Raw genomic sequence first — 21,054 nt, 5'->3', positions numbered from 1 at the left:
TCTTCAATCATGTTCTACCACTCAGCCTGTTTAAATATTCAGTTACAGCCCCTAACCTGGATGAAAATAATATGGTTGCATCAGAAAAATCATCAGAGATAAAAACTGTGACAAGTCTGGTTTGTCAGACCATAATGATCCACTGTGGCGACATCTGAATACGACAGCAGCCGAAAGAATAAAGTGACAAAGGCAACATGTCAGTTTTAAAAACTTTTTTTTATTCACATAATCTGAGGTTATTTTTCGAACCCCTCCTTAACCATGTCTAAATTACTATACTGATGTACCATTAAAAAATGGAAAACTTTGTTTATCAGTCCTCCAAAATCTGTGACTCATTTGACATACTGTTTAGTTTATTTCAATGTATTCAGAACAGCTGTACAGTATAAATGTTACAACATTATTCATTCAGTGTAGAAGGTTGGTTGTGTTTGAATTAGTAATCGGACCTAAAGAAAACACACACTGTCTGTTCTACAAATAGCAGGAATCTCAACCGTGTGTATCGATCAAAGAAATGTTGACGCTTTATGGATGCTCATCATTTAGCCACTTTCTTCTCCAAGCTGCAGAGAAAAATCAGACAAAATTACACACAAACGATGTGGACACCACTTCTAATTAAATGGTTAATTTGGTTAAATTGGTTAATTTCTCTCTAAAGTCAATATAGGTGTTGCATAACCTTTCTCTTTAAAATGTAATGATTTTAAAAGTGTTTGTTGTGTTTCCTTATGTCATAGTCTTACATTACATTTTTGTATGAGAACCTAAAACAGTTTTTTCCTGCACTGTTCACTAACTGTAATCTCTTATTTGAGATTTAAATGCATGATTTTTCTATACACCTTTAAATAGAAGTTTCAGGGCTGGTGTGCTGCATTTATCATAATGTGCTGTTGCCTAAAATAATTATGCATACACAGTAAAAGTCCATTTATCTTGCTTGTTTATTAAGATGTGTTCTACCCTAGTTTCCGTCCACAAAACAACTGGCCAGCTTGCAACTACACTGCTTCTGATATAAGGTAATTAGTTGCGTCTTACTTGTACTTAATGAGTCGTCCTCCCTGAACTAGCTGTGCCCCCTCATTGGTGAAATGACAGGCAAAGAGAAGCCAGTTCCTTGGCTGTACCTTGTAGGCAAATCTCATGAACAGCAGCGAGTAGCAGGTGAGAGCTATGAAAATCCATAAAAACACATTAATACTCTAAAAGGCTTTCTTATTTATTTATTTCTTATATATAATTGTGTAGCAAGGTATATAAATAGGGATGTGTTTTCATTTTAAAGTACATAAGATTTAATGAAATTGTGATGGATATTAACAAACCTTTACCCCAAACTTCAAGTGGGAAAAACATGCATTTTTATTTATATACAGAATAAAGTGGATTTACAAAGCACTGTTTAGTAATGGTTTAAATATCAGTACAGAAAAATTTCACCAGGGACGAACATGGTAAACATTGCCTATGATAAGCTTATAATTATAAACTTGATTCCTAAGTAAGTGGTCAAGATGAATAAGGCCAGACAAGTTTCCGTTATATCCAGTTTCCAAGAAATGACAAAAGCCCTGTCTGAAAGCTCTGATTGGATGAAGATTGAGACGCCTATTTCCATCAACAAACAAAATCACAGGAGCATGAGGTAGGGCATCATATTTCACATTCACTAAAATTTAACCCAGCTGAGTGAATTTGCACTTACCAAAGGTCATTCGTCCACTGATAATATCAGGACTTTTCTTCATGTCACTGATAGCAGCAATGGGCAGCCCCCAGTTTGCTACTGGACCCCAAAAATGCTAGAAGAAATAATACATTAAATATTATTCACAGTACAGTACATTTAAATCAATGCTTCAATGTGCTTCAGGTTATTAAACATGGCTCAGACAAGAACCAATATGTTCCACATTATAGACAAGATTACATCTAATAATTAAGATCTTGTGAAGAGACAGACATGACAGAATACATAACCAAAGCTGTCGATTCAGAAAGTACTAAGACCCCTGTACTTTTTTTGCACATTTTAGTGTGTTGAGGGTTTGATTTTGAATAGATTTAACAGCCACTTTTACACATCAATCTACACTTCATCACCCATACCGAAATGTCCTATGTACATAATTATATAGATCCTTGCTGTGGCACTCCAACTTGCTGTGATCAAATAGCATCCAGTTTGCTTTAGTTATTGATTAGTTACAGATGTGTCTAGAGCTGTATCTTAACCATATACCACATACAACCAGGGTGTTACATCACAATACCCATTACAAAAGAGTTGCCCAGTAAAAGCTCATACTGATAAAACAAATTGCAAAATGTCCCATGGTCTACCTTTTCTGCATTTCTTCCCATAGCTCACCCAATCTAATCATTGTCAATTCCCCTTTTGCAATTCTCTTACCACTTGTAGCACCCCCCCCAACCTCCCCCCACACTAGATGGCTGCATCATTTCACTTGTCAGTGGCAAAGTCCCATAGAGAACCGCATAGTCCATTGATAATATTACTCAATTCACTGGATTCATTTGAGCCAATAAATAATAAATAGGAACAACACATATTGAGATCAAAAACGCTTTAATAAAGAAGTTAAGACTTACTGTGCTGATGATGTTGAAGGTCCAACAGGCAGTGGAATAATGATTAAGAAAAAGATAAGAAAAAACAGTTTTTAGCATTTTTCTGTTGCACACTTGTACTTTTGGTTAATTATTTATATTATTTATAAATGAATGACATTACAAAAAAACAAGAGGGTGTATGTTAATGCAAATAACATTACAGTTGTGATCTGGTCACAGGTTACAACAGATTATTACAGTTCTATGACTACTGATCTAATACTTTATCTTTGATATAATGCAATACCCTGGCAACTCTTCTAAAAATACAAACAATAAAAGGTGGGTTTTGCCTTAGTACAATTAAGGAAATACATAAAAAAGCCAAATTACTGAACATTATTAAAAGTAAAATCTAAAACAAGTACAAAAGCAATCTGTATAATATTGTAAAAAGTGCCATGTTTATATAAAAGGGTTGTTTTTGGTAAAAAATCATTTGAATTACACTAAAACTATCTTCCTTCCTATGAGGTAAAAAAAAATCAGGTTAGATATTTATGATTAAAATACCAAGAAAATTATTTACACCAGTTTTCAAGCGTCTGGCCAAAAAGTAAACAGAGGTTATAGTCTGTATGCCAAATGAGCACCGATTCGGCTACGTAGTGCACTAGGCAGGCTTTCTGAGTCATTTCTTCATGTCATACGTAGTGTACTTAAATCAGGGCAGTGGAAACGGTTTGAGATACGGCCATAGCTTGTCCTTCACTTGGGACAAACTGGACTTCAGTCAGAGCGGTTATATCTATAGTGAATTTAGCACGGCTATAATTAATGTTAGTATTTTTGGACTCCAAAAACAAGCCAAATTTACGCAGACAGACAGAAAGTTAACATAGTACTAATGTGTAGAAAAAGCACCTTGCACCGCTAGCTAGCTTAAAACAAACACACGCTATCATACTTACCTCATGAGATAATCTCTGAACTCTTTACTGCGGAGATGGTCCACAGCTTTTCTTGCTAAGGTACCGGCCATTATTACAGCAGATTTGATATATATTAACTGTTTAAAATTGCAGGGCTTATATGTTACTAAGACAGGAAGCTGGTGGTACAGTAGAGGGCAAATCTGCTTCTCTCTGTCTGCAGCCGCCTACAGTCTGCTGCTGCTGCATGTTATATTATCCATGTCAAAATAAGAGTCCACGTCAGCGTCCATATAGCAGGTACTGTTGATTCCAAATACTTATAAAGATCTTGAGATTTCAGAGATTTCTGATTAATTTGAATTTGAAATCTGTACCTCAAGTCTCTAGAACTATGTGGCACCTGTACAGCTGCCAGCTGGAGACATCTGATCCTAAGTGTAGCATTTTAATAATTCCTTGATTATTATTTATTCATCTTTAATAAGCACTTTAACCATCAGGGTTGTGTTGGGATTTGTCCGTAACCAACAGGCTATGAAAGTAATACACTAAATAACAATACTGCATTTCCTAATCTGTTTTCAATGTGGATGCATGTCATTTACATTTACATTTTCAGCATTTAGCAGATGCTTTTTATCCAAAGCGACTTACACAATGAGCAATTGAGGGTTAAGGGCCTTGCTCAGGGACCCAACACTGGCAACTTGGTGGTGGTGGGGCTTGAACCGGCAACCTTCTGTTTACTAGTCCAGTACCTTAACCACTGAGCTATCACTGCCCTTTATTAAATATAATGATTTTTTATTACACTAGTTAGGAATGTGCCTTAAACACATAAACTCAATAATTAGGAGGGGTATCCACATATTTATGGCCAAGGATGTTTTAATAATATCAAGGACTTTTCTCTACAGTCTCCTAATCTGAACCTACGACTGCATATTAAGAGAGTCAAGAGAGGCTTTATTGTAATTTCAGCTATATACAAGTACATATTGAAACGAAACAATGTTCCTCCAGGACCAGGGTGTGTAATTTCAGCTATATACAAGTACATATTGAAACGAAACAACGTTCCTCCAGGACCAGGGTGCAACATAGAACAAAAAGTGCAAGACAATACAGTACACAGTGCAGATAAACAACAGGACAATAAATACAAAAAGGCCTAAAATAACATTTCTAATCTAAAAAGTAATTAAGGGAGATAAGACTAGAGACAGGTGTTGGTCAGTGCATGGTACTGAGTAAATGGTACGTGAGGTAGAAAAGCACATTCTGATATGCAGTTAGCAGCATAGGATATTTTTTTTATAGCAGCAGAGTATTAGCGCCACTGTAAAAAAAACTAATATTATTTTTAAGTTTCAATTTCAAGAATAAAGTCGAAATATTATGGCCAAAGAAACTCGTAGGCTTGTCAGTTCAGAAAAGAACGGGTCTCAATACCTGGCATGCAGGCGCTGAGGGCAACCTCCAATGCGCGTCACTGTGGTCATCCAGTTAGTGGTGGTGGGCGGATCGATCCAAATATCGATATTATCGATACCAACGTTGGTATTGGTATTGGATCAATACTAGTGTGATGGGATCGATACTTTAGTTGTACTTTTTCTCCGCTTCATTCAGCACATTTCTCCCGTTTCGTCAAAAGTAAAGATCATGTCTGTACAGACTGTAGCAGCTCCTCTCACATCTTACATGCTCACCTCGCTCCTCCCCTCCTGCTCTGCTGTGTTATGTTGTGGTATCGTCACGTTGTTAAGTTGTTAAACTCCTAACAGACATCAGTACATTGGTAGGCATTGGAATATTGTAAGTTTTTGAATACTTTGCTTTGCAGATACAGAAATAGGTGCAATTTATGAAAATAATAGTGTAAACTATACGTACGTAAAGTACGGACGCACCTTACGCACTTTGCGCATTCTACGCAAATGAATCGGAGCATGCGTAGTGAGGCTCTTATTCTGTGTGTTTGTGTTTTGGTGATTGAGAGCTCTTTTCTTTTGACTTTGTGCTTATAAATGTAAACAGAATAGCATAGATTTTTATTTTAAATTAACAAGGACACGTATATTCGGTCACTATAAAAAATTTACAAATTTATTCACCCAGCAAACACAACTATGTGGTATGAGTTAGCTTGGTGGTAATACGCCATGATGGTAACATTGTGAGAAAGTAAAAAACTGATTTTATCTACAACCCTACTGAGAGCAACTACTTACAAAAAATTTATGTATTACAATAATACACTTAAAGATCATGAAAATTCATTCAGATTTTGCAATTTGATGATGCAGCTACCTTAATTATTAAAAAGTATCGGTATGTGCGTTACTGACTCTGTATTTACTTGGTATCGGATCGATACCAAATTTTGCAGTATCGCACACCACTACCAGTTACCTGTGAATACTTTGAAAAAAATTACTTTGATTCTTCTCGAAATTTAAACTTTCAAATATGTATTTTTTAAGTGACCCTAATACGCCAGTGAGCATTTATAAAGGCAACTGAAGACAGAAAAAACCAAGCACTCTGTACCGTCACAGCATGCTTTTTGTAATAGTGTAAATTCATGCCTGGATAATATGGATTATCACAAACTTGTGGAGCAGATCGAACATATGCTGTTATTAGCATCAGCAAAAGAGAGAACATACAAATAGTAAGAAATTCTGACATTTCTATGGATTTTATTATATAGATTCAACTTTTCTTTCTTTGTTATGCTGATTATAACAACAGAGTACAGAAGAACAAGATATCCTTTATTTGTCATATACATACTGTATACAGATGTACAGTACAATGAAATTCTTTCTTCGCATATCCCAGCTTGTTTGGAAGCTGGGGTCAGAGCGCAGGGTCAGCCACCTTACGGCGCCCCTGGAGCAGACAGGGTTAAGGGCCTTGCTCAAGGACCCAACAGTGGATGCTTAGCAGAGCCTGGATTTGAACCGCCAATCTTCCGGTTGATAGCCCAAAGCTCTACTTATTAGGCTACCACTGTCCCGTGGTACAAAAAGTTTCAGAGAAACAAGATGTTCGGGACTAAATTATTTGATCAGATGTACAAGCAAAATATTCTTGAACATCTGTGTAATGTTAAGTTATATAAAACATAAAATATTACATCAAATAGTGTGTCATTTGTAAATCACTATAGTAAATTTGTAAATCCACTGTAGTTATCCATACTTATAATTGCAAATTATACAATTATATAATACCCTGAACTGGCACACACTGGCAATTAGTCCTGAAGTGTAAATTTTACATCATTATGCTTAATCATTGCAAAAGATGAGCTGTTGTATTTCCTGATGTCTCTTATTTACTGTATTATTTCCTGCTGTTTCAGTACCAGGCGTCTGTTCACTTGCAATACACGTCATAATTTAGTCTGGCTCCGAGTTTCGTCCCTCGAAGATACTTCTCAAACGCAGCATCCATTTCTTCACTCTGGGCCTGACTGAAGTGGTTTCTCCAGTCACCAACTTCACCTTAAAGGGTAATAAACATAGGCTACAGCTGAAGTTTGTAGTCTGTAGTTTACACTTAAAATGAACATGAATTTCCATGGGTCCAGTTTCTCTGGAATCACTGGGTGCAACAAGTAACACACCCTGGATAGGATCCTGATCCATGGCAGGGCCTTGGCCATCCCTTGTCAGACATAGCCAGTCATATCTGTTTGTAGATGCCCAACAGTTCGACAGCATTGCTTGGGGATTCAAACCCTGAATCTACCCTGAGTGGTAGTGGGCTACCACAGTTGACTGCTGCACCTCTCTCGGCATTTTAGTCAAGTCAAGTCAAGTCAACTTTATTTATATAGCGCTTTTTACAATAGACATTGTCTCAAAGCAACTTTACAAAATCCAGGACCAACAGATACAAAAACCCCTGTTGAGCAAGCCAAGGGCGACTGTGGCAAGGAAAAACTCCCTAAAAAAAACAGGAAGAAACCTTGAGAGGAACCAAACTCAGCAGGGCCCATCCTTCTTGGGTGCATTTTACTGCATTGGGCCTAGTGATTCCAGAGAAACCAGACCTGCTATGACCCTGACCAGGATAAAGTGGTGGTAAAACTTAAAAAAAGATTAAATCATTAAGAATGCAAGACAAATGTATTGTGTTTGAAACCACCACTTGATATATAGTTTTTGTTAAACAAGTATTCTAATGTACACAGTGTGTTCAGTATTCAGCCAAGAATACATTATTAAACTGGGATCCCAAGCCTCCCAGTGATATTCCCCTCATCCCCACAAATAAAACTCAAACCATCTGAATACGGCTTTAACCAAATTAGAGATTGTTACCCACCTTTCCTGAAAAAGATATTTCCTATCTGGCCATGGGATTCCTTTGAGCCTTTTTTCATCGCATCAAAGGTGCTGTTTTCAGTGATGGTCTGAATCTGGTCATCGGTTAATGTGAAGCCGAAGAAATCTGCCACCCTCCGAACACCTTCACTGAGGTTCTATTGGATAAGAAAAGATAGGTTCCTTCAAAGGTTTCACACACAAGATGTATTGATAAGTAAATGTAAGTAACAAACCTGCTTAAGTTCTTCAAATGTGATGATCATGACATTCGGGTCATCGATACGCTTCTCCCAGGCGAGCGCATGGTCGAAGTAGGAGCCCCATGGAACTGATCAAAAACGTACATAATATGTGGGTCAGAGAAATAAAAAGTTTGACAGAACAATTGCAATGGAAAAATTTAGGTTTAGCTTTTTACAGATCACAGAAACGAAAGCACAGATTGGTCAGGAATGTCACTTGGAACCATTTCTAAGCAATCTGATGACAGAAGTCTAAGGCTTATGGAAATGGAAATACCATCCACGCTGTGCTTTTTGGTAATGATATGTTGGAAACATATGAGCATGACAATGACTGCCAACTTTCCATTTTTTTAGATATACACTTTGATATACTTCTTCCCAGGTTGGGGCAGTACAGTGGTTTGGTGGGTAGCACTGTCGACTCACAGCAAGAAGGCCCTGGGTTAGATTCCCAGGTGGAGCAATCTGGGTTCTTTCTGTGTTGAGTTTGCATGTTCTCCGTGTGCAGTCAGGTGAACCAGAGATACAAAATTGTCCATGACTGTGTTTGACTTTAAACTTGAACTGATGAATCTTGTGTAACCAGTGATTACCTGTCCTGTCATGAATGTAAACAAAGTGTGTAAAACATGACGTTAAAATCCTAATAAATAAATACATTTTCGCAGGTTGTGACTATCATATATGTAAAAAAAGTTAGGGCTAAAAATGCTGTTCGTGTACCTTGGCCACTCATGAAGTCTGTGTAAAAGTGATCCCAGGACTGTGCAGTTGGCAAAACCGGATTTTTATTGGAGAAGTGATAATATGACACCATGGTGTCTTTTGGGTTGCGGAAAACTACCAGCATCTAAAATAAAGAACAAGAACAAAACAGAAATACAAATTTACTATGTAATTAATCTAAGAACCTAGTGAAGAATCAGAACAATTTCAGTAAAACGTTGAAAGCATTTTCTTAACATTTGACTTTATTTATTATACAGTAGATGGCACAATGGCAGCACATGTATTAATTTAAACGAATTTCTTATGAGTAGAATCAAATCCACCTGCTCAAAGTCATCTGAGAATTGGTTAAGAGTTTCTTGTGCATCACCAGTGCCCAGTGCCAAGCCATACGAATGCTCTTTCTAATGAATGGCCACAAATTCCCACAGACATACAGTCTCATGAGAAAAAGTCTTCTAGATCATGTAGAGGTCACTATATTGTGATACCATTAGTTTTTTAAATGGGATGTCCAACAAGGTCATGTTCAAATACTTTTGGCCATTTAGTGTATTACAGTTTTTACTCTCTGGGAGTGCTTTCCACCAAATATTGGACTATGTTTTTGCCTATTCATATAGAGAGAGCATTTGTTAGTCCAGACACTGATGTTTTACAAAATGCCATTATTTTTCATCTCAAAGGTGTTTCATGAGGTTGCAGTCAGGCAGGCCACTGGAAATTGTCTGACCATGTCTTTCTGGATACTTATGGTCACTGTCATATTGGAAGAGGAAATGGCCTTTTACAAAATCCTGCCACAAAGTTGGAGGCATGTTCATTATTTTACATTATTGATGTTAAAAAGTGTATTATATTAGGACAATGGAAGTCTAATGGGTATAACTGTGGGTTACCAACTGGAAGGTTGTGTGTTTAAGCCACTAAGCAAGGCCCTTAAGCCACTGCCCTTGTGCTCTGACCCCAGCTTTAAAACTGGTATATGCAGAAAAACAGTTTATTGTACTGTACATGTGTATATGTATATATCACAAACAAAAGCATTCCATTTATCTATCAGTCATGCAAAGTAAACGACGAAAGAGAAATCGAAATCAAATCTCTAACCACCATTTGCACTCACCCTTTGCACAGTACTGTACCTCTAGTGGGTGTGACTGAAACCCTTTATCTCAGTAATGAAAAAGAATGTACTCATACAGGTCTGTTGTCCCCTACCTGGTTTATTCTGTTCAGGAAATGATTGTTATCTTATTGCCTTAACACTGCAAAAGGAGTCTAAGATTCCTGCATATAATCTTATTTATAATAAGTCTTTTTACCTCTAATGAATGTGTAAGCACAAACCTTGCTTTTGTTATTGTAGAAAGAAGCTGGAATGTTATCAGGATGCAAGTGGGTTCCCAGTAGTCTTGGAGATGGGACCTGCTGAAGGGACTGTAAAACAGAAATATGAAGATGGACGAGGAGCAAACATGTCTGGTGTTCCAAATGTTGAAGGTAGAAGTTTACATACACATAATTCATGTCTTTTTTTTCCCTTCTTTTTATAAAACACATTTTGAGAACATAAGCCAAAATGTACCAACATGTTATGTTGCTTGGCCTCCTAATTCCTCATTAGTAACTGATTGACTATAGCTGGTAACTTCTCTGTGTTTATATAAGTATGAATAGTGTTACTACGTTAATTAAAAAGTGCAGTCAAACTGTCCATCTATTACAACTGTTAGTCAGCAGTGACATTTTTCTTACCTGTTGCCTCACTGGTCCATAGAATTCAATGAGAGGTGGAAACTGGAATTCTACTTTCTTGCTTGTGGCAGCAGATATGATTTTGCCCAGCACTGCAACCATCCAGTTGAACCCTGGAACAATTTGAAAGATTAAATAATCTTAATTTATTCAGTTAACGATTGACATTGGATAATGCAAACCAGCACTCGAGAAGACCTTCTCTAACATTCCTAAACATTAATTCATTCATTGTCTGTTTTATCCTGGCCAGGGTCATGGTGGGTCAAATGCCCTGGGCGAAAGGTAGAAAACCTTTTTATCCAGTCCAGAAAACCAGTCCATCACAGGGCGAAAATCACTAAGGTGATTTTGTAGCTCCAGTTAATCCGACTGCACGTCTTCGGACTGTAGGAGGAAACCAGAGCAAACCAAAGGAAACCCACACAGACACTGGGAGAACATGCAAACTCCACACAGAAAGGACCCGGATAGAATAATGCAAACCAGCACTCAAGAAGAATTTCTCTAACATTCCTAAAAATTCATTCATTCATTGTCTGTTTTACAACTGCTTTATCCTGGTCAGGGTCACGGTGGGTCAAATTCACTGGGCGAAAGGTAGAAAACACCCTATCGTGTGGTCGTCAGTCCATCACAGGGTGAAAATCACTAAGGTGATTTAATATCTCCAGTTAATCCATATACATGTCTTTGGACTCCACACAGAAAGGACCCTGATCGCTCCACCTAATCGAACCCAGGACCTTCCTGCTGTGAGGTGAGAGTGCTACCCACCGAGCCATTTTTTTTATTTTCTCAGGTCATTGAGTGCAAGCTGTCCAAGCAGCTGTACTGTGTACAGTAATGAAGATCAAACAGCATATAAGTAAAAGGGCTAACATCCCCACAAAAGGATAAACATTTACTAGCCTGCAGACTGTGCTTTGGGGTGGAAGATAATGTAGGCATGACATGTGTTAGGTTTAAAGAGGGTCCTCATCTTCCACTGAGGGGGGAAGGTTAAAAGGCTCTGTATATCTAAGGGGCCTTGTATTCAAGGGACACCTTTATGACATACCATGTGGAGAGGGGCCCTACATTTCATTTGAGATTTTTTTGGCTCTAATCCGTGATCTCTGCACTCTAAGCTGCCGACAAATGGAGCAGAGGGATTACATTCCTCAAGTTTATGGATGATCCAGAAAAATTTTGTTTGCATGTACAGTGTATCACAAAAGTGAGTACACCCCTCACATTTCTGCAGATATTGAAGTATATCTTTTCATGGGACAACACTGACAAAATGACACTTTGACACAATGAAAAGTAGTCTGTGTGCAGCTTATATAACAGTGTAAATTTATTCTTCCCTCAAAATAACTCAATATACAGCCATTAATGTCTAAACCACCGGCAACAAAAGTGAGTACACCCCTTAGTGAAAGTTCCTGAAGTGTCAATATTTTGTGTGGCCACCATTATTTCCCAGAACTGCCTTAACTCTCCTGGGCATGGAGTTTACCAGAGCTTCACAGGTTGCCACTGGAATGCTTTTCCACTCCTCCATGACGACATCACGGAGCTGGCGGATATTCGAGACTTTGCGCTCCTCCACCTTCCGCTTGAGGATGCCCCAAAGATGTTCTATTGGGTTTAGGTCTGGAGACATGCTTGGCCAGTCCATCACCTTTACCCTCAGCCTCTTCAATAAAGCAGTGGTCGTCTTAGAGGTGTGTTTGGGGTCATTATCATGCTGGAACACTGCCCTGCGACCCAGTTTCCGGAGGGAGGGGATCATGCTCTGCTTCAGTATTTCACAGTACATATTGGAGTTCATGTGTCCCTCAATGAAATGTAACTCCCCAACACCTGCTGCACTCATGCAGCCCCAGACCATGGCATTCCCACCACCATGCTTGACTGTAGGCATGACACACTTTTCTTTGTACTCCTCACCTGATTGCCGCCACACATGCCTGAGACCATCTGAACCAAACAAATTAATCTTGGTCTCATCAGACCATAGGACATGGTTCCAGTAATCCATGTCCTTTGTTGACATGTCTTCAGCAAACTGTTTGTGGGCTTTCTTGTGTAGAGACTTCAGAAGAGGCTTCCTTCTGGGGTGACAGCCATGCAGACCAATTTGATGTAGTGTGCGGCGTATGGTCTGAGCACTGACAGGCTGACCCCCCACCTTTTCAATCTCTGCAGCAATGCTGACAGCACTCCTGCGCCTATCTTTCAAAGACAGCAGTTGGATGTGACGCTGAGCACGTGCACTCAGCTTCTTTGGACGACCAACGCGAGGTCTGTTCTGAGTGGACCCTGCTCTTTTAAAACGCTGGATGATCTTGGCCACTGTGCTGCAGCTCAGTTTCAGGGTGTTGGCAATCTTCTTGTAGCCTTGGCCATCTTTATGTAGCGCAACAATTCGTCTTTTAAGATCCTCAGAGAGTTCTTTGCCATGAGGTGCCATGTTGGAACTTTCAGTGACCAGTATGAGAGAATGTGAGAGCTGTACTACTAAATTGAACACACCTGCTCCCTATGCACACCTGAGACCTAGTAACACTAACAAATCACATGACATTTTGGAGGGAAAATGACAAGCAGTGCTCAATTTGGACATTTAGGGGTGTAGTCTCTTAGGGGTGTACTCACTTTTGTTGCCGGTGGTTTAGACATTAATGGCTGTATATTGAGTTATTTTGAGGGAAGAATAAATTTACACTGTTATATAAGCTGCACACAGACTACTTTTCATTGTGTCAAAGTGTCATTTTGTCAGTGTTGTCCCATGAAAAGATATACTTCAATATCTGCAGAAATGTGAGGGGTGTACTCACTTTTGTGATACACTGTATGTTCAGGCAATAGCACCACCTGAAATTTGAACCTTTAACAGAAATAAATTGATGTCATGTCATGCCTCTCAAGTACAATTCTAAAGGCGATACACAGTTCATTACATTGACAAAATTCAGTTCTCTTCCAGGATTTATGCTTTTAATCTGGAATGTGACTGAAGCATCTTAATAATTCTAGGAAATGTAAAATCTCATGCAAATCACACTACATCCCATGTCTATCATCTCTTACATTTGGATTTCCCATTAAACAACTTTGCCTTTCAGGGGTTCTTGTTTTGTTTGCACTTACCACATTTTGGATAGGCCACCAGCATGATATCTTCACTCCGTGCCTCCAAGTTCTCAAGAGCTCTGAGGTTTTCCTCCGGGCTTATAATGAGAGGATAGAGAACCCCCTTATACCTGTATAGCTTCTCCTCGTCCTTCATGTTCTTGGTCAGATCAAGATTGGCCATATGCTTGTCTGATAAAATAAAGTGAGTGGTTGCATCTCCTTGGGTTTCCATCTCTTTCTCTTGGTGGATGCAGCTGGACTTCAGATGAACTTCAGCGCTCTTCGTGAGGAGGTGTGTGAATACCGGGGCCTCTGTGTCTGGGTGTGTAGTCAGAGGTGGAGGACATAGAGCAAAGCAAATCCCTCCTACCCTGCATGAATGAAACCTAGGAGGTTTCTGGTAACTGGAAAGGCTGGTTTCCTGTTCGTGACAGTGATTGATTGACTGATAAAATGCTTCCTAAAAAATTCAGGGGCCAAGCCAGAGTAAAAACACTCACGGTAGGATCTTTAGCCTAAGCCATACGCCTCTTCAGTTCCAACACATAGCTTTGCTTTGAAATGGAATGGCCAGATTGAGTGGAAATCAGGCCAATATGGAAACAAACAATTAAGAAGCCCTATGTGTCTAAGACTTATCAGTTTGTACTGTTTTCAGCAGTTCTGATTTCCCTGTTGATAATAAAACACAGAAAGGGCACTGAGAATCAGTTTCATGCTGATCCTAAGGTGAAGATGCCTCACAGGACAGTACCCATTTTTATTCTTTTAGTTCGTCACTTGCTGAAGACTGGGATTACAATGTTGCTAGTCATGACCATAAACAGAATCTCCTTTCTTGCTTTACCTCCAGTTACCAAAACACAACCAGTGCTACATAAAACACAGTTTATGTGGGGCAAAGACCTTTTATATATGGTCTTTTTAATAGCCATTGCTTTCAATGCTTTGCTTTAATGAAGACTGACCATGCAGTAAAAATGATATACCATAAAAACAAAAACAAATTTATATGATTTTTAAATTATTTTAATCCTTTTATTTAGTTTACAAAAGTACAAAGAAATGACTTGCCCCAAAAATGATTGTATTTTGTAAATATAAACACATCTAGAATTTTGCAACACATTCAAAAAAGTTAGGACAGAGGCAGAATAAACTGATTCTGGAGGAACGTTGTGTCCTTTCAATATGTATGTGTACAGTGTATCACAAAAGTGAGTACACCCCTCACATTTCTGCAAATATTTTATTATATCTTTTCATGGGACAACACTATAGACATGAAACTTGGATATAACTTAGAGTAGTCAGTGTACAACTTGTATAGCAGTGTAGATTTACTGTCTTCTGAAAATAACTCAACACACAGCCATTAATGTCTAAATGGCTGGCAACATAAGTGAGTACACCCCACAGTGAACATGTCCAAATTGTGCCCAAAGTGTCAATATTTTGTGTGACCACCATTATTATCCAGCACTGCCTTAACCCTCCTGGGCATGGAATTCACCAGAGCTGCACAGGTTGCTACTGGAATCCTCTTCCACTCCTCCATGATGACATCACGGAGCTGGTGGATGTTAGACACCTTGAACTCCTCCACCTTCCACTTGAGGATGCGCCACAGGTGCTCAATTGGGTTTAGTCCATCACCTTTACCTTCAGCTTCCTCAGCAAGGCAGTTGTCATCTTAGAGGTTGTGTTTGGGGTCGTTATCGTGTTGGAAAACTGCCATGAGGCCCAGTTTTCGAAGGGAGGGGATCATGCTCTGTTTCAGAATGTCACAGTACATGTTGGAATTCATGTTTCCCTCAATGAACTGCAGCTCCCCAGTGCCAGCAACACTCATGCAGCCCAAGACTATGATGCTACCACCACCATGCTTGACTGTAGGCAAGATACAGTTGTCTTGGTACTTCTCACCAGGGCGCCGCCACACATGCTGGACACCATCTGAGCCAAACAAGTTTATCTTGGTCTCGTCAGACCACAGGGCATTCCAGTAATCCATGTTCTTGGACTGCTTGTCTTCAGCAAACTGTTTGCGGGCTTTCTTGTGCGTCAGCTTCCTTCTGGGATGACGACCATGCAGACCGAGTTGATGCAGTGTGCGGCGTATGGTCTGAGCACTGACAGGCTGACCTCCCACATCTTCAACCTCTGCAGTAATGCTGGCAGCACTCATGTGTCTATCTTTTAAAGCCAACCTCTGGATATGACGCCGAACACGTGGACTCAACTTCTTTGGTCGACCCTGGCGAAGCCTGTTCCGAGTGGAACCTGTCCTGGAAAACCGCTGTATGACCTTGGCCACCATGCTGTAGCTCAGTTTCAGGGTGTTAGCAATCTTCTTATAGCCCAGGCCCTCTTTGTGGAGAGCAACAATTATATTTCTCACATCCTCAGAGAGTTCTTTGCCATGAGGTGCCATGTTGAATATCCAGTGGCCAGTATGAGAGAATTGTACCCAAAACACCAAATTTAACAGCCCTGCTCCCCATTTACACCTGGGACCTTGACACATGACACCAGGGAGGGACAACGACACATTTGGGCACAATTTGGACATGTTCACTGTGGGGTGTACTCACTTATGTTGCCAGCTATTTAGACATTAATGGCTGTGTGTTGAGTTATTTTCAGAAGACAGTAAATCTACACTGCTATACAAGTTGTACACTGACTACTCTAAGTTATATCCAAGTTTCATGTCTATAGTGTTGTCCCATGAAAAGATATAATGAAATATTTGCAGAAATGTGAGGGGTGTACTCACTTTTGTGATACACTGTATATAGCTGAAATGACAATAAAGCCTCTCTTTAACTCAATAATTGAGTTTTTGTATTATTTTTGTACAACTAAAGTATAACAAGTACAACAATAGTTGTTCCATTTTAGCACTTTTTATGTATGTGTATTGATCATTAGTGTGACATTAATATACTTTAGTGCATTGTAGCATATTGAAGATTAGTATACCTAAGTACTTTTTTCACCAGGGAGGTGAAGAAGCTTTTGGGCTGCATTGCTGTCCGCTAATGGATCGGTACTCCATCCTGAAGATAACAGGTGAAGGATCTTTTGGCCGAGCTTTTTTGGTTCAAACCAACACCGACAAAGAAAGATGGGTGATAAGCAAATTGGACTACCAAAGGTAATGCTGATATTGTGCCGTGGTTTCTGCAAGTACAGTGACGATGTAGGTTGTTATATCTAGACGACATGATTGTATTTTCAATAATAAAATTGTTGCCCAGCATATTTTCTTACTTTTTTCCTGTTAACTGAAAATGCACATTTTAAACACATCTTATAACACTAAGTAACTTTTACATTTCTCTTTGTGGTGTAACAGCTGGATGGTTGGCATACGAGCACTTGCAGTGAACTAAACGAGCTTTCTGCGTTACATTCCCCAGGGGGAAAAAACATGCGGACAATCCTCTTTATTGTTGTAGAGTAGAGGTGATTCAGCTACACCCGATGCTTGAACGTGTTAAAAAGCAATTCTAGAATATTTTATGCTTCTGCATTTGTGGTAAACAGTTTAGGGAATGTATTCTTGTTTCGGCATCAGTCTGAGAAATGAAAAAATGGGTAGTTGCAGGGAAATGTTGCCACGAAGTGTATTAGTATGTTTTATTATTTGATTAAGTACAGGGTATTACTGGAAATGTGCATACCAATCAGGCAGAAATATACGCCTATAAATACATGCAATATGTAGTCCTAATTATCGTCAGAAAAAGAAATAATCCAAACCACATTTAATGTTGGTCCATGGTGGTGTGTCCTTGATGCCACTTTTAAAGCTAGCAGAAGTGTATATTTATCTCCCTGATTAAACTTTCTCTGGGATCTAATTAAATAATTTACTAATTAAACTAATTAATTAATACTAATACTAATGAATAATTATAATAATTAAATACTAATACTTACAAATAGTTAAGTATTACATACAGAAATAGGGGGCAATTTGAATGGAAATGACAGTGTTAATGAGGTCAACGCCCCTTACGCACTTTCCGCCCCCCACGCAAATTCACGAACCACCCCTGTGACGTAGGTCAGCTTCGTGAATCGGAGCATGCGTAGTGGTGCTGCCATGCCGTGTGTTTGTTTTGATGCTACTTGCTCTTGATTTTGTGCTTCTAAATGTGAACAGATCAGCATGTATAGTTAAGTTTAAATGAACGAGGACAAATATATTCGGTCTACATTCAAAATGGACATATTTATTCATCCGATAAGTACAATTACGTGGTATGAATGAGTTATCCGCTTGGTGGTGATAAGTCATGATCAGAAGTGACTAGAGAAACAAGAAATCTGAGCGCTTTAAACATCTGAATTCATCTACAGCCCTTCTGAGAGCAGCTACTTACAAACAGGTACGTGTTACAATATTAATATGAGGGAGAATGATAAATACGGAGAGCTTTTAAAAACAGAAATCACCCCAATTAGCTTAGCAGATAGCACTAGCGGCTAAGCTAACAAGTGCCGATATTAACTCACAGCTGTAATGTATTTCGTATAGTTAATGTACTGAACACACAATGCACAATGTAAAGTCTTTATTGTAAATCCGTCATCATATTTATTCCTCTGTAGCCATTTCAAGCTCTTTTAGTTTGGTTAGTTTGGTTCCGAACTCCACAATGGTTTACTCACATACAGCTACCAAGCTACTCCACAGGGTTCCGACTAAACGACTTTAAGAACAAATTTCAATATGTTCTGTATTCCATATTATTGTATTTAAACATACATTAAGTTCGTTTTATTATTATTACATGGCTGATTCATTCAAAAGCCTTCTTCAGCAGAAACCGAGCGGTCAATGTTGTCGTATCCATGGCAACCCGACACCCGCCGATCTTTAGCGTCGCTTCGTTCGGCTTGCTTCGGTTTTCTAAATCACGTGGTTTTGTTTACAGCAACGGCACCGAAGCTCGTTTTCTAAATATCATGAAGCAATTTCACAATTTAACGTTTTACCTTCCTGAAAGCTTTTAGTTATTAGCTGCTACAGTAGCTAGCTCTGTGTCTGTAAGAACTATATTATGGAGTCTGGAACCAAACTGAATGAGCTTAAAGTGACCAAAAAAAGCTGTATTTGTGATTCTTCTGAGATTAAAATCCCTCTAGAACAAGTGCAGTATGTCCTCCTCAGTTACACACGATGCCTTTTGACTGTACTTAATAATATAAAACATTAGAAGCAGTACTTTGTTGAACAGCCACATTTGGTAATTACATTTAACGTTAAACACGCTTCATGTTTGGGGTTGTTGTGGGATTTAGTTTCTTGCCAGCTTCATCACTACATTTATGTTTCCTTTGATGATTTGTATTGCCTGAATAGCAGGTGTGGGCGAATTGATCAGAATCGATCCTTTTTTTTATTTGTCTAAAATGTTGCTGTCCTGGGTTTTGATGTGCACATGATGAACTAATTAGCAGTAGAAATAAAATAAATAAAAAATCACAAAATCATGTAGTGGTCATAGCATACTGATGATCCATTTAGCTCATAAATCATGACACACTGCTCTCCCCTACATGAAAGTAAATAAACTGCTTTTATAAGTAAAAAGTATGGGTGATGCTGGCCCCATGTTTACTTGGTATCGGACGGATTCCCAATTTTTCAGTATCGCACACCACTACTTATTACTGGTTGCTCATTGGCCCTCTCAGTCACGTGTGCTCAGTGTCTCAGATGTGATGTGTTGTTTTAGTCAGCGATACAGTAAAAGTAGCAGCAATTAGACACTTATTGCTATTTTTTTTACTCTTTTGTAGCAGTGAAAGCTGGAGAAGCAGAGGCGAAATGAGAGCAAACCACAGCAAAGATGCCAGGGAGCGTTATTTGGATAAATGATCATCTGTTAACGGCAACGATGAGCTAAGTTGGTTGCAAGCGGGTGGAACAGCGATCATGTTGCGCTTGTGGCGGTAAATGTTTATGCTTTAATGTAATTGTTCATGCTGCTTTTTGTCTGTGTCTGTTTACAAGCACAAATAAAGTACATATACATTTTACCTAACTGTACTCGATTGTTGTCCTGATTTGCACACATTTTTAAAAATGATTCTTTAGTCGTGACGATGGTTCATTAGCATGCTTAAAGGCTTCTTTGCATTATGAAATGGGTCTTAAATGCGAAAATCTGCCCGAGACTGTGCTTGCAATCAGACTGAGAAATAAAAGGATGGGTAGTTGCGGGGAAATGGTGACACGAAGTGTAGTAGTGCATTTTATTATTTGATAAAGTACAGAAGTACAGGGTATTACTAGAAAAGTGCATACCAATCAGGCAGAAATCACAGCTATTTACGCTGGCATATATACACATATATACTGTATATATATATATATATATATATATATATATATATATATATATATATATATATATGCCTATAAATACATGCAATATGTACTCCTAATTATCGTGAGAGAAAGAAATAATGCGAGGCACATTTAATGTTAGTCCATGGTTTTGTGTCCTCGATGCCACTGTTAAAGCTAGCAGAAGTGTATATTTATCTCCCTGATTAAACTTTCTCTTGGATCTAATTAATATTTATAGTAATTAAATATTAATACTTACAAAAAGGTATGTATTACATACATAAACGGGGCAATGTTTATGGGGGAAAATAGTGTAAATGATATGGAAGTAAATTCGACGTTACGCACTTTGCGCGTCCTACGCCATTCGCACTTACGCCATAAAGTCGCGCATGCGCAGTAAAGCTCCCTGCGGTTTTTTTTGTTTTGCGCCTTCCTTTGAACTTTAATAATAATGATTAATAAATGTAATCACGGTGCACACGTCTTTATTGTATATTTATTTCATAATAATAATACTAGTTATGGTGTATGAGTATGTTGGGTTTTATTCAGTATCTCAGATGGGTGCTATTGACACGTTTACACGGCTAATCTATCCTTAAGCAGCCACGCTGACAGTTACGTCACACTACGTCAGAGGATAACAAGGAAATAAAGCCTACGTTGTAGTGAGGATTCATTTCAGATCTTTATGCAAAAATGCAGTGTAATGTAGCAGCAGATAAAAGCCGGTTCTTCACAGTCATTCAGTCAGTTTACGGTAACAATCCGAGATGAACGCAAACCAGATTAAACTGAATGTTGTTGTAGCGCTCGGTGATCTATTATATTCCTACCAAACCTAGTGGGAAAAATATATACATTTTATATTAACGTGTTAAATGATATTAACGTCATACTTTAATCACTTCAATCAAATCATAGCAAGTAAACCATTCTCATTCGCAGATGAA

The 21,054-nt window shown here is 38.7% G+C and overlaps 2 protein-coding genes and 2 long non-coding RNA genes across 4 annotated transcripts; 2 read left to right on the top strand and 2 right to left on the bottom strand.

The window, feature by feature from the left end:
* Positions 1-200: 200 nt before the first annotated feature.
* mpc1 (mitochondrial pyruvate carrier 1) lies at positions 201-3,758 on the bottom strand. The gene is given in 4 exon segments (XM_063008879.1): positions 201-572; positions 1,054-1,186; positions 1,721-1,817; positions 3,557-3,758. Coding segments are annotated over 4 exon segments (330 nt in total). The 5' UTR covers positions 3,632-3,758; the 3' UTR covers positions 201-547.
* Positions 3,748-16,985, top strand: LOC134326699 (uncharacterized). The gene is made up of 5 exons (XR_010014557.1): positions 3,748-3,821; positions 6,898-7,047; positions 10,211-10,344; positions 11,308-11,359; positions 16,734-16,985. It is a non-coding gene; the product is annotated as an uncharacterized LOC134326699 (long non-coding RNA).
* On the bottom strand, positions 6,912-13,909 carry LOC134326697 (sulfotransferase 6B1-like). Its single transcript, XM_063008878.1, has 7 exons — positions 13,744-13,909; positions 10,600-10,712; positions 10,192-10,281; positions 8,836-8,962; positions 8,101-8,195; positions 7,866-8,022; positions 6,912-7,039 (listed from the first exon to the last, which is right to left on the bottom strand). Exons 1-7 carry the CDS (start codon positions 13,907-13,909, stop codon positions 6,912-6,914), a joined length of 876 nt encoding a protein of 291 aa, XP_062864948.1.
* Positions 16,986-17,838: 853 nt separating the features above from the next.
* LOC134326759 (uncharacterized) lies at positions 17,839-19,795 on the top strand. Its single transcript, XR_010014576.1, has 2 exons — positions 17,839-18,128; positions 19,546-19,795. It is a non-coding gene; the product is annotated as an uncharacterized LOC134326759 (long non-coding RNA).
* Positions 19,796-21,054: the final 1,259 nt, after the last annotated feature.

This window comes from Trichomycterus rosablanca, chromosome 14, assembly GCF_030014385.1.
Source record: "Trichomycterus rosablanca isolate fTriRos1 chromosome 14, fTriRos1.hap1, whole genome shotgun sequence".
Lineage (NCBI taxonomy): Eukaryota > Metazoa > Chordata > Actinopteri > Siluriformes > Trichomycteridae > Trichomycterus > Trichomycterus rosablanca.
The sequence above is the reverse complement of the archived record's forward strand: the minus strand, read 5'-3'. Positions and strand labels throughout refer to the sequence as shown.